General features: G+C 43.0%; 1 protein-coding gene across 1 annotated transcript; it reads left to right on the forward strand.

Annotated features, from left to right (window-relative positions):
• The first annotated feature begins 56 nt into the window (after positions 1 to 56).
• LOC121291527 (zinc finger protein 271-like) lies at positions 57 to 12,719 on the forward strand. Its single transcript, XM_041212856.1, has 2 exons — positions 57 to 92; positions 8,394 to 12,719. The coding sequence occupies exon 2, from the start codon at positions 8,760 to 8,762 to the stop codon at positions 10,194 to 10,196; it is 1,437 nt and encodes a 478-aa protein (XP_041068790.1). The 5' UTR covers positions 57 to 92; positions 8,394 to 8,759; the 3' UTR covers positions 10,197 to 12,719.
• The last annotated feature ends 1,157 nt before the right edge of the window (positions 12,720 to 13,876 follow it).

Here is a 13,876-nt window from a genome sequence, read left to right on the forward strand (position 1 = left end):
GTCAATCAGAGAGCCCACCCACTCTGCCCATTCTCTCCTCTTCCTCTTCCTGCTTCACTTCCTGTAGGGACTGAAAACCAAGTGAGGAGATGGTGAGTGAAGGAACAGAATTTATAATAATTACATCACATAATATCCACACTAATGTTCAGGCAGTCTGACTATCCTGTGGGGAATCAGGTGTGGAAATGCCCCTTATGCTGTGTGAGAAGATCCAGCTGAGAGAGCTGTTTACTGGGTGCTTTGTGCTGAACTGTTTGACTGGAGCTGTGTGTTGGATATTGAGTGTGTTTATTGGAAACATTTCCCTTCTGATTTACAGGCTGAGTTTTGTTGATGGATCATTACTGAATATGAGAAGGTGAGGTGTAATTATCTGGGAGGTGCAGAGTGTCTGAGGATTCTTACTGATTTCCTATTGTTGAGGTCTGTGTGTGTGTTGGGAGCTGGTTATTATCCTGTGGACAGTGAATGGTCAGTTCTGTCTGTGTGTTGGGATCTGGATGTTTCCTGTCTTTCCAAATCCCTCCAAGACCTCCCACAACCTTATTTCTGTAACCTCCTCAGAAAATAAAAAAGACCTGCATTTATATAAAGCCTTTCATGACCACCAGATTCTCCAAATGTTTTACAGCCAATGAAGTACTTTTGAAGAGTGGTCACCATTGTAATGTAGGACGCCTGGCGGCCAATGTGCCAGCAAGCTCCGAAATTTTGTTTATGCTCTTGCAAAGCACCTTGGGACGTCGGAGATTAATCACACCGAGGCATCATTTCGTCGTAGAAACCCCATTTATTACTTGTGCACAAGGGAGAACAATACAGCGAGAGTTATTGTCCTGTCTCCAAGCAGAATACACAAACACTTGCTTAAAAGCATTTTACAACCAATCAGTAAATTTTGCACATCTCAATCCACTTATTTGCATAAATTAACTGACTAATCCATGTTCCAGTAAATTTCCATTCTGACACTACAAGTGCAGTTGTTTGTAATTTGATTATCACAATTTTGATTACATTTGGCCCAAGAGAGAGAGACATGGAATGTCTCAAGGCCCATCCTGCTATAGTGATCAGACAAGATGCTATTGTTCTTCAAGGTTGCAGTATTTTTCTCTTAGGCCTAAGCATTTAATTCGATTTCTCCATTAACCCTTTCAATACTGTGTGGGCTCCCTATAGTTGTCTAGGCCACCACAGGGACATAGACAATGTTAAAGGTGCCATCTAAATGCAAGTTGTTGTTGTCTATTGTTGTTATGTGAAACATCAGAAAGTGAGCAGGCGTCAGTTGGAGCCGCGTGATTCCCCTCATGGTTCACTATCCTACTGACCCTCACTGTGAAGCAGTCTCCCAGTGAGGGGGCAGATGCATTGTAAAGGGAGATTGGGTTATAACCTATAACTGGCAGCAGAGCAGGGTAGGAATGGCTGCACACTAGTTCAAACTCAGTGTGTCAAGGAGCACTGAAGGATGCACCTTCAGGCTGCAGTCTCCTCCCTGAATGGACTTGGGTATGGTGTGGGTTTGAGGGAGTTCCTGATCACCAGGGAAGTGGTACTGAGCCAATTGTTGGAGTTGCCGGCTGACAGGTCCCCGTATCCTGATGGACTTTGTCCTAAAGTCTTAAAAGTGGCTAGTGAGATGGTTGATGCATTGGTTTTAATTTTCCAAAATTAAAACTACAAAATTAAACTACATTCGGGAAGGTTCCATTAGATTGGAAAATAATAAATGTAACTCCTTTATTCAAAAAGGGAGACAGAAAGCAGGAAACTACAGGCCAGTTAGCTTAATATCTGTCATCGGAAAAATATTATGAACTATTATAACAGGGCACTTAGAAAAATTCAAGGTCATCAGGAAGAGTCAACATGGTTTTGTGAAAGGGAAATCATGTTTAACCAATTTATTGAAGTTCTTTGAAGAAGTAATGTGCTGTGGATAAAGGGGAACTGGTGAATGTCCTGTACTTAGATTTCCAGAAGGCATTTGATAAGATGCCACATCAAAGGAAAATAAAAGCTCATGGTGTGTGTAACATTGGCATGGATAGAAGGTTGGCTAACTAACAAAAATCAGAGAGTAGGCATAAATGAGTCATTTTCTGGTTGGCAAGATGTAACAAGTGGTGTGCTACAGGGATCAATGCTGGGGCCTCAACTTTTTACAATTTGTAGAAATCACTTGGATGAAGGGACCAAAGGTATGGTTGCTAAATTTGCTGATGATACAAAGATAGGTAGGAAAGTTAAGTTGTGAAGAGGGCATAAGGAAGGTACAAAGGGACATAGATAAGTTAAGTGAATGGGCAAAGATCTGGTAAATGGAGTACAATGTGGTAAAACATGAATTTGTCCATTTTGGCAGGAAGAATAAAAAGGAAGCATATAATCTAAATGGTAAGAGATTACAGAGCTCTGATATATAGAGGGATATCAGTGCCCTCGTGCATGAATCACAAAAGGTTAGTATGCAGTTAAAGCAAGTAATTAGGAAAGCGAACAGAACGTTATCATTTATTGTGAGGGGAATTGAATATAAAAGTAGGGAGATTATGCTTCAGTTACACAGGGCATTGGTGAGACCACATCTGGAGTACTGTGTGCAGCATTGGTCTCCTTATTTAAGGGGGAGATGTAAATGCATTGGAAGCTATTTAGAGAATGTTTCCAGACTAATACCTCGATTGGGCAGTTTGTCTTATGAGAAAAGGTTGGACAAGCTAGGCTTGTATGCGCTGGAGTTTAGAAGAGTAAGAGGTGACTTGATTGAAACATATAAGTTACTGAGGGGTCTTGACAGGGTGGATATGGTGAGGATGTTTCCTCTTTTGGGCGAATCTAGAAATAGGGCTCACTGTCTAAAATAGGGGTCACCCAGTTAAGACAGATGAGGAGAATTTTCTTCTCTCAGGAGGTCATGAGTCATTGGAAAACTCTTCCTCAAAAGACAGTGGAAGCAGAGTCTTTGAATATTTTTAAGGCAGAGGTAGGTAGATTCTTGATAAAAATCAGGGGTGGGAGTGTGGAGTTGGGGTTACAAGCAAATCGGCCATGACTTTATTGAATGGCAGAACAGGCTCAATGGGCCAAGTGGCCGACTCCTAATTCGTATGTTCATATTTTTCTCAGTCCAGTTAGGAGGCAGTAGGCAGAGAGTCAAGTGGCAAAGAGGGAGCCAATGCTGCTCCTGACATGTCTATCTACTGGTTTGATGATAATCATGGAATGCTGTGCTGTGCTGGGCTGTGAGATTGTGGTGGAATACAATCCTGCTGCTGCTGATGGTTCACTGCACCTCATGGATACCCAGTTTTGGGATCTGTCCTTGGTCTACTTCCCTAGTGATAATTAACATGGTTAATCAGTCATCGTTTATTCATCAGTTGGGAGGGGAGTGGTAGTTTTCCTTGAACTTCTTTGACCTGAAGCCATGAGACTCCATAGAGTCAATATTGAGACTTCCCCACCTGCCAGTGAGATGGGACATACCCAGGGATGGTGACGGAGGAGTCTGGGATGTTTCCAGATTGATACGATTCAGTGAGTATCACTGCTACTTGACCTGTCTCTGGGGCAGCTCTCCTCACTTGGGTACTTGTCCTCAGACCTTGGTAAGAGACACTTTACAGATTTCACTGGGCTGAGATCACCTTAATCTTATTCTGACACAATGCCAGGATTGTCCAGATGTATCTGATTTCCTCTTATTATTGGACTTTGTAGTGATTGTTTATCATTGTTTGCTTGGCCACTTCAGAGGGCAGTTCAGAGTCAACCATGTTGTGTGGGACTGGAGTGCCATGTAGACCAGACCAGGCAGTTGTAGCAGGTTCCCTTCCCTGAAGTGCAATATTTGGGTTTTTCTGACAATCTGAAAGTTTTCATATTTTTATTTTGATTCTATTCCACAAATTCATTAAATTTAATTTCACAACATGAAGTGATTGAGGTAAGTAGCATAGATGTCTTTCAGGGGAAACTAGATAAGCCCATGAGGGAGAATGGAACAGAAGGATATGCTGATAGGGTGAGATGAAGAGGGGTGAGAGGAGGCTCATGTAAAGCGTAAACACCAGCATGTACTAATTGGGCCAAATGGCCTGTTTCTGCACTGTAATTCTATGTATATAACTTTCCGTGGTTGGATTTGAACTCTCAATTTCTGTGTTGTTAATCCAGCACCATAGCAAATTGGCTGCTGTACCTGGAAACACATTTATTGAAATATCTTTTAATGCCTTCTTTAAAGATGTTACCTGAAGGCCTCAGCCTTTCTCCAAAGCCTGGGCTTGGATTTGACAGTTTTGCCCAGTGCTGTGACTGATAGCTGAATTTGGGATGTGCAGTCTGAGCGAGTGCAGTGTATCTAATTTCCCAGATTAAACTAGAATCCTTCAATCAGCTACACTGAAGCAATATTTTCCTTAGCTTCTAGCACTTCCTACTCAGTGTGTTTTCTTGAAATATTTCTGGAAAACAAGGGAGAAATTTCAAAATCTTCACTGAATGAACATTTCCCCTGAGTGATTTATGTTAAACACATATTCTGAGGATAAAACTGGTCTTCATCAACTTGACATGAGCTCATAGTGAATTGATAGCCATAGGATCATAGAAAATTTACAGTGCAGTAAGAGGCCATTCAGCTCATTGTGTCTGCGCCGGCCAGAAAAGAGAACAAAGCAACCAGCCGCTCATTTTAATCCCACTTTCCAGCACCTGGTAAGTAGCCTTGCAGGTTACAGCACTTCAAGTGCAGATCCAGGTACCTTCTCAGCTGGTCTAACAGCATCTGTGGAGAGAAAAAAAAAGAGTTAACATGAAGATAAAAGCAAAATACTGCGGATGCTGGAAATCTGAAACAAAAATAGAAAATGCTCAGATTTCCAGCATCCACAGTATTTTGCTTTTATCTGCGTTTAACTATGCTTTTTTTCCTCTCCACAGATGCTGTTAGACCTGCTGAGTTTTTCCAGAATTTTCTGTTTCTGTTTCAGATTTCCAGCTTCCACAGTATTTTACTTTTATCCAGGTACCTTCTAATGAGTTGAGTGTTTCATGTCAACTACCAATTTAGGCAGTGAATCCCAGACACCCACCACCCTCTGGGCGGAAACGTTTTTCCTCATGTCCCCTTTAATCCTTCCACCAATCACTTTAAATCTATGCCCCCTGGTAATTGACCCCTCAGCTAGTGGAAACAAGTCTTTCTTGTCTACCCGATCTAGGCCCCTTATAATTTTGGACATCCCAATTAGGTCACCCCTTCGCCTCCTCTGTTCTAAGGAAAACAACCCTAGCCTTTCCAAAACAAAAACAAAAATACCTGGAAAAACTCAGCAGGTCTGGCAGCATCTGTGGATAGGAACACAGTTAACGTTTCGAGTCCGAATGACCCTTCAACAGAACAAAGTAAAAATAGAAGGGAGGTGAAATATAATCTAGTTTAAGGGGGAAGTCGGACAAGAAGAGCTGAATAGAGGGCCAGTGATAGGTGGAGATAACCAAAAGATGTCACAGACAAAAGGACAAAGAGTTGTTGAAGGTGGTGATATTAAGTGGGGGTGGTAATATGGAGGACAGAGTTCATGATCTAAGATTGTTGAACTCAATATTCATCCCCTCCCCCTTTCCAATTTTCCCCCTTCTATCTAGATTATTGGAAAAAACAAAAAGATCTTTCTTTTCCCACCTACTTCCATTATTTTTAAGTGTATTTCCATCCATTATTTTATCTCTACCTTTTAGCCTATTTCGATCCCTTCCCCCCACCCCACCCCCACTAAGGCTATCTGTACCTTGTTCGTCCTGCTTTCTACCCTTAATTAGCACATTCCTTTAGATAATATCACCACCTTCAACAACTCTTTGTCCTTTTGTCTGTGACATCTTTTGGTTATCTCCACCTATCACTGGCCCTCTATCCAGCTCTTCTTGTCCCACCCCCCCCTCCCAAACCAGATTATATTTCACCTCTCTTCTGTTTTTACTTGGTTCTGTTGAAGGGTCATTTGGACTCGAAACATTAACTGTGCTCCTATCCGCAGATGCTGCCAGACCTGCTGAGTTTTTCCAGGTATTTTTGTTTTTGTTCTGGATTTCCAGCATCCGCATTTTTTTGCTTTTACCCTAGCTTTTCCAATCTCTCCTCATAGTGGAAATTTTCAAGCACTGGCAACATTATTGTAAATCTTTGCTGTCTCACTCCAGAGCAATTATGTCCTTCTTGTAATGTGACCAGAACTGTACACAAATTCCAACTGTGGCCTAACCAGCGTTTTATATAGTTCCATCATTGCATCCCTGTTTTTGTGTTCAATACCTTGTCCAATAAAGGAAAGCATTCCATATGCCTTGTCCACCTGCTTGCCACCTTCAAGGACCTGTGGACATGCGCTCCAAGGTCTTTCACTTCCTTAACCCCTATCAATAACTTCCCGTTTATTGAGTATTCCCTTGCTTTGTTTGCCCTCCCCAAATGCATCACCTCACACTTTTCCGGATTGACTGTCACTTCTCCACCCACTCAATATCATTCTGGAGTCGACAGCCATCCTCTTTACTATCAACTAAATGGCCAATTTTTGTGTCATCTGTAAATTTCCAAATCATGCCTCCCACATTTAAGTGTAAATCATTAATATATACAACAAACAGCAAGGGCCCTAAAATTGAGCCCTGTGGAACACCACTAGAAACCGTTTTCCATTCGCAAAAAACATTCATCGACCATTACCCTTTATTTCCTGTCACTGAGCCAATTTTGGATCCAACCTGCCACCTTCTGCATCCCATGAGATCTCACTTTCCTGACTAGTCTGCCATGTGGGACCTTGTCAAATACCTTACTGTTCCAAGTAGACAACATTCACTGCATGAGCCTCATCAATCTTCTTTGTTACTTCCTCATAAAATTCTATTTAGTAAGACACGATCTTCCCCTAACAAAACCATGCTGACTATCCCTGATCAATCTGTGCCTTTCTAAGTGACAGTTTATCCTGTCTCTCAGAATTGTTTCCAATAATTTGCCCACCACTGAAGTCAGACTGACCAGCCTATAATTTTCTGGCCTATCCCGTGCACCCTTTTTAAATAATGGTATAACATTGGCAGACCTCCAGTCCTCTGGGACCTTGCCTGTATCTAGTGAGGATTGGAAATGATCCACAAAGCATCCATTATTTCCTTCCTGGCTTCCTTTAACAGCCTGGGATATAATCCATCTGGCCCTGGGGATTTATCCATCTTCAAGAACGTCAGTCCCTCCTGTACTTCCTCTCTTACTAGCTTATTGTATCTAATATTTCACACTCTTCCTCTTTAAGTAGAATACTTGCATTATCCCTCTCCTTAGTGAAGACAGAGACATAGTACTCATTGAGAATGCTGCCCACATCTTCTGCATCAACCTACAAGTTACTATGTACATCTCGTTAGGCCCTGCCTTTTCCTTTCTTGCTCATGGTGTACTGGTAAGACTTCTTAGGATTTTCTTTGATTTTACCTGCCAATATTTTTTCATATCCTTTCTTTGCTTTCCTAATTTCCATTTTGACTTCACCCCTGTACTTTCTATACTCTTCTAGGCTTTATATTAAGTATTAAGTCTTTTGTGACTGTCATAAGCTTTCTTTTTCTGCTTTACATTGGCGTCTGGATTTGGCAGTACCACTCTTATTCTTTGTGGGAAATGTCTGTACTGTGCCTGTAGAATCTCACCTTTGAACGCCTCCCACTGATTTGACACAGTTTTCTAATAGCTATATCCAGTCCACTCTTACCAGCTCACCTTGCAGCTTTGTAAAATTTGTCTTCCTCCAATCTAGAACTTTTACTCCTGTTCCATCTTTGTCCTTTTCCATAATGATGAGAAATCTAACTAAATTATGGTCACTATCTTCAAAATGGTCCCCACTGCTACTTTATCCACTTGCCCAGCTTAACTTCCTAAGATTAAATCCAGAATTGCACCTCCTCTCATTGGGCTTGTTACATGCTGGCTAAAAAAGTTCTCTTGAATGCAATTCAAGAATTTTGCGCCCTCTGTGCCCTTCACACTGTTTGTATCAAAACTGATATTAGGGTAGTCGAAGTCCCCAATGATTACACTCCACCCGACTGTCTTTTCCATTGCCCTCACATGCCTGGGAAGATGGTAGGGGCAGAGCGGAGGAAAGAAAGTAGTCACGTTGTCTGCTCCTGATCACTATCTAGTGTCCCTGCTGGAAACAGAGGGTATCTGACAGTCAAGTGAGGAAAAAGAAATAACTTGCAACTGATCCCCCACTCACTGTGGAACAGTCTCTAAATGAGGAGCCAGCCCCTTCAGCAAAGGAGGAGAGGGAGTGGAGGAAATCATGTTTCCTTTTCCTGTTTTACAGGAGGATTGCACCGTACTACACCAGAGAATTCAGAGAGGATAGACACCACAGATGGATCCTGACCATCACCCAAGGAACGACTGCACAACTGTGGGAAGACATCCAGTCCCTTCACAGTATTGCTCAACACAGAAGGTCGGGCAGTGAAACCTTCATCTGGAAATCGTTTGGGTCAGGGGAGCTTTAACGTATCATCAGATCTGAAACTGGTCAGTGGTGTGGACCTTTAATCATTCATTGAGCCTCATGAACCACTGATTCATTCCTACACGTGAGAGGCTGTTCAAGTGTGAGGAGGGCGCCAAAGGCTCATAAGGTCTCTGAACAGGCAATCTGTTGTACAACTGTTAACACAAGGGCAGCCACATGGAAGGGAAACAATTCAAGTGTGAGGTTTGTAATAAAGGTTTTGTAACATCTACGAGACTCCTGATACACCAGAGGATTCACACGGGGGAGAAACCCTTCAGGTGTGATGTTTGTGAGAAGGCTTTCACCCAATCCTCCCATCTTCTGTCGCACCAGTCGAGTCACACAGGTGAGAAACCCTTCACGTGCGAGTTGTGTGACAAATCATTCTCGAACTCATTGGCCTTTCGCAGACACCAACGCATTCACACAGGAGAGAAACCATTTAAATGTGAGGTGTGTGACAAATCATTTTTGCAGTCCTCGACCCTCCTCATGCACCAACGCACTCACACAGGGGAGAAACCATTCACATGCAAGGTGTGTATCAAATCATTCTCAGATTTATCGACCCTCCGCAGACACCAGCGCATTCACACAGTGAAACCATTCATGTGCAAAGTGTGCCTCAAATCGTTCCCGGATTTATCGATCTTCCACAAACACGAACGCATTCACAAAGGGCAGAAACCGTTCATCTGTGAGGTTTGTGAAAAATCATTCTCACTGTCAGCGAACCTCCGCAGACACCAACGCATTCACACAGGGGAAAAACCATTCACATGTGAGGTGTGTGATAAATCATTCTCGCTGTCAGCAAATCTCCGCAGACACCAACACATTCACACAGGGGAAAAACCATTCAGGTGCAAGGTGTGTGAGAAATCATTCTCATTCTCATCGGCCCTTCTACTGCACCAACGCACTCACACCGGAGAGAAACCATTCACATGCCAGGTGTGTATGAAATCGTTCTCGGATTCATCACAACTCCGCAGACACCAACGCACTCACACAGGGGAGAAACCATACACATGCAAAGTGTGCATCAAATCATTCTCGGATTTATCGACCTTCCGCAGGCACCAACGCATTCATACAGGGGAGAAACCATTCACCTGCGAGGTGTGTGACAAATCATTCTTGCAATCATCAAGTCTCCTCATACACCAACGCATTCACAGAGGGGAGAAACCTTTCACATGCCAAGTGTGTGACAAATCATTCTCATCATCTTCAGACCTTCGCAAACATGAACGAGTTCACACAGGCGAGAAACCATTCATGTGTGAGGTATGTGACAAATCATTCTTGCAGCCAGGGAACCTCCGCAGACACCAACGTATTCACACAGGTGAGAAATCGTTCACGTGTGAGGTGTGTGACAAGTCATTCTCGCTGTCAGGAAACCTCCGCAGACACCAACGCATTCACACTGGAGAGAAACCGTTCAGGTGTGAAGTGTGTGACAAATCATTCTCTGACTCATCGAGCCTCTGTGTACACCAACGCATTCACACCAGGAAGAAACCATTCACGTGTGATGTTTGCGACAAATCATTCTCAAGGTCATCAAACCTCCTGCTCCATCAGAGGAGCCACACTGGCGAGTAACCCTTGAAGTCTGATGTTCGCAATAAAACTCTTGTGACAACTTCAACCCTCCTGGGACACCAGAGGATTCACAAAGGGGAAAAATCTTCAGGAGCGATGTTTGTGACAAAGCTTTCACCCACACCTACAATCTCCTGAAACACCAGCAGATTTACACTGGAGAGAACCCATTTAGGTGTGAGGTGTGTGACAAGGCTTTTGCACAGAGCATCTCCTGGTCCATCAATGCACTCACACAGGGAAGAAATCGTATTGGTTTGAGTTCAGTAATAAAACTTTCACACAATTGTTGGTCCTCCTGTAACGTCACTGAAGCCACACAGGAACCACCTAGCCACATTTTTACTCCAGTTGTCATTGGAGTGTGAATCTCTACACAAACTCACTGCAAAGGGTGTTCAGTGGTATTGGGCACAGAAGAAGAAGCAGCTTTCACTCATCATATAACTAGTGATAACAACGCCAGTGCTGAGGTACGATGAGGTCATTGATGAAGTCACCATGCAGTGAGATGCAAGTGAAACAGGACTTGGAGCAACCCTGATGGAGCAAGGACAACCAGTTGTGTTTGTATTCAGAACATTGACAAAAACTGAACGACACTTTGCACAGATTGAGAAAGAGAGCCTGGCTTTTGTCTTTGCTTGTGAGCATTTCAACCAGTACCTGTTTGGGAGAGAGAAAGTGATGGTAGAGTCTGACCGCAAGCCATTTCAAAACCTCTTTATCAAACCACTTCTATCTGCTCCAAAGTGTTTACAAAGGTTGTTACTTCATTTGCGAGATATCACTTGGAAGTGAAGTACAAGCAAGGGAAACAGATGAACATCACCGACATGCTGTCGAGAGCTGCAGTCTCTTTGAAGGAAGTTGATGATGCTGGTACAGAGTGTGAAATCTTCCAGATTCAACAAGAAGCAACAGCACGACATGCTCTGGAAGTCATCAATCCAGCAGAGACATTGAATCTGACAGACAAAGGTCTTGCTCAGATCAAGCAAACTACACAATGAGATACAACTCTTCAAATGTTACAGGAAGTTGTCATGAAAGGATAGCCTGAAACCATCAAGGACACACCTGTTGCTGTAGGAGAGTATTGGGCAGACAGAGATGAAGTGATCATCCAAGATGGCATCTTGTACAAAGGGACGAGGGCCATTATCCCTAAAGAGATGAGAAAAGAGATGCTGAAGCACATCCATACAAACCATCAAGGAACCAAGTCTAGTCTGAGGGAGGGAAGAGAAGTGCTGTACTGGCCAAACATGGGTAATGAGATTAAGGACCACGTCAGCCAGTGCAGTGTGTGTAATGTATATCAAGCTAAGCAAGATAAAGAGTTGCTCATGACTCATGACATCCCAGACACCATGGATGAAGCTTGGAGTAGACCTCTTCATTCTCACTGGAACGGATTATCCTGTCACAGTCAACTACTATTCAGACTACTGGGAGTTAGACCAGCTGATGTCAACAACTTTCCAGTGAGATTGTAGAACGCCTGAAAGCACACTTCAGTCATCGTGGCATTCCTGACATTGTCATGACAATGGCCCTCAATTCATGAGTGAAGAATTCAGACACTTGATGAATGATTGGGAAATTCAGCGCCACACATCATCTCAAATGGAAAGGCTGAGGCAGTGATGAAAATTGCCAAAGGGATCATCAGAAAGTCGACGAGATACAGCACAGATATGTACAAGGCAATCTTAGAGTGGAGAAACACACCTACTGAAGGCATGGAAAGTTTCCAGTCCAGTGACCAATGTCACGCTGCCCCCAGACTACTCTTCCAACAGCTAAAAAACTACTGAGGCCAGAAGTAGTAACAGGGAGTGAGTGACAAGATCATAGTGAAACGACAGAAAGACAAATTTCATTTTAATAAAGCTGCCACATCGTTGTCAGAGCTGAGAGTTGGAGAGCTGGTCAGAGTGAAAACATTCAACGCACTAAACAAAAGTCAGCTCACTTGGCAACTTGGGTCCTGTGTAGAGAAGTTGTCACCTCGATGGTACATGGTGAAACTGAACAACCAGATCTATCGTCACAACCACAGACTTCTATGTGCAACAGGAGAAGCTGCTCCTTCACAGCAGACAGCTGATGAGGCAGATCTGATTTCACCAACTGAGCAAGGAACTGAATGACCATCAGTCCCAGAGCTCAACTGTTCCCCAACAAATGCAACGGATCAGCAGCAACAATTGCCACAGCAACAACACTCGCCACTGCAACAACTTTCCCCAGAGACAAAGTCACTTCAGGAACCAGCAGACACAGAATGAACAGCCAACAACAACTCTCACACACACTGTAAGAAGACTGAACTCTCTAAAGATTATCACAGAATTGTGATGGCCCAGAAGGACGCCATTCTGCCTATCGCGTCTGCACAGTTCTCCAAATGAGCATTTATGAGCTAGTGCCATTGCCCTGCTTTTTCCCCCGTACCGCTGCACATTGTTTCTATTCAAATAGTCCTCTAATATCCTTGGAGCCTCGATTGAACCTGCCTCCACCACACTTCCAGGCAGTGCATTCCAGATCCAAACAACTTGGTGTGTGAAAAAGTTTTTTCTCATATCACATTTGCTTCTTTTGCAAATCACTTTAAATCTGTGCCCTCTCATTTTTGATCCTTTTACGAGTGGGAACAGCTTCTCCCTGTCTACAGCCGTCTCATGATTTTGAACATCTCTATCAAATCTCCTCTTAGCCTTCTTCTCTCCAAGGAGAACAGTCCCAACCTCTCCGATCTATCCTCATTACTGAAGTTTCTCATCCTTGGAACCATTCTTATAAACCTCTTCTGCACTCTCTCTAATATGTTCACATCCTTCCTATAATTTGGTGCCCAGAACTGTACATAATACTCCAGCTGAGCTTTAACGAGTGTCTTTTATAAATGCAGCATAACCTCCCTGCTCTTGTACTCTGCCCCTATTAATAAAGCCCAAGATACTATATGCTTTATTAACTGCTCTCTCTACCTGTCCTGTCACATTTAATGATCTATGCACATATACATCCAGGTCTTTCTGCTCCTACACCCCCTTCAAAATTTTACCCTTTTTTATATTGTCTGTCCATGTTCTTCCTACCAAAATGCATCACACTTCTCAGCATTGAACTTCATCTGCCACCTATCTGCCCACTCCACCAACTTGTCTATGTCCTTTTAAAGTTCCACACTGTCCTTGCAGTTCACTATGCTCCCAAGCTTCGTATCTAAATCATTAATATATATGTGTGTATAGGGAGAGGCAAAATTGGAACAGACTCTAAAGAACAAGTATTTTTTATTCATGTGTGATAATTTTCTTTATGGACTATATCTGTGGAGTAACTTGGAAATGATAGTGTATGCAATTTTTGTTTATGAACTAGTGCATCTACTAGTGGGAGGGTGCACTGCAGCATCACCAGCTTTATAATAGGAAGGGTCCTCCCGACACAGCACATCTAGTGCTGGAAGGTTACAATGCACTGTCAGAGGTACCATCTTTCAGATGAGTTAAACCAAGGCCCCCATCTGTTCTCTGAGGTGAATGTAAGAGATCCCATGACACTGTGTTAAAGAAAAGCAGAGGAGTTATCGCTGATGAGGAAAAAGAAAAGACACGGTTAAAAAAATTAAACCAATATATTAAAACACAAACATATATCCCAGC

Source organism: Carcharodon carcharias, chromosome 19 (genome assembly GCF_017639515.1).
Source record: "Carcharodon carcharias isolate sCarCar2 chromosome 19, sCarCar2.pri, whole genome shotgun sequence".
Classification (NCBI taxonomy): domain Eukaryota; kingdom Metazoa; phylum Chordata; class Chondrichthyes; order Lamniformes; family Lamnidae; genus Carcharodon; species Carcharodon carcharias.

Coding starts and splice junctions, on each gene's coding strand:
- LOC121291527 (XM_041212856.1), top strand. CDS start 8,760: ATGGAAGGGAAACAATTCAAGTGTGAGGTTTGTAATAAAGGTTTTGTA.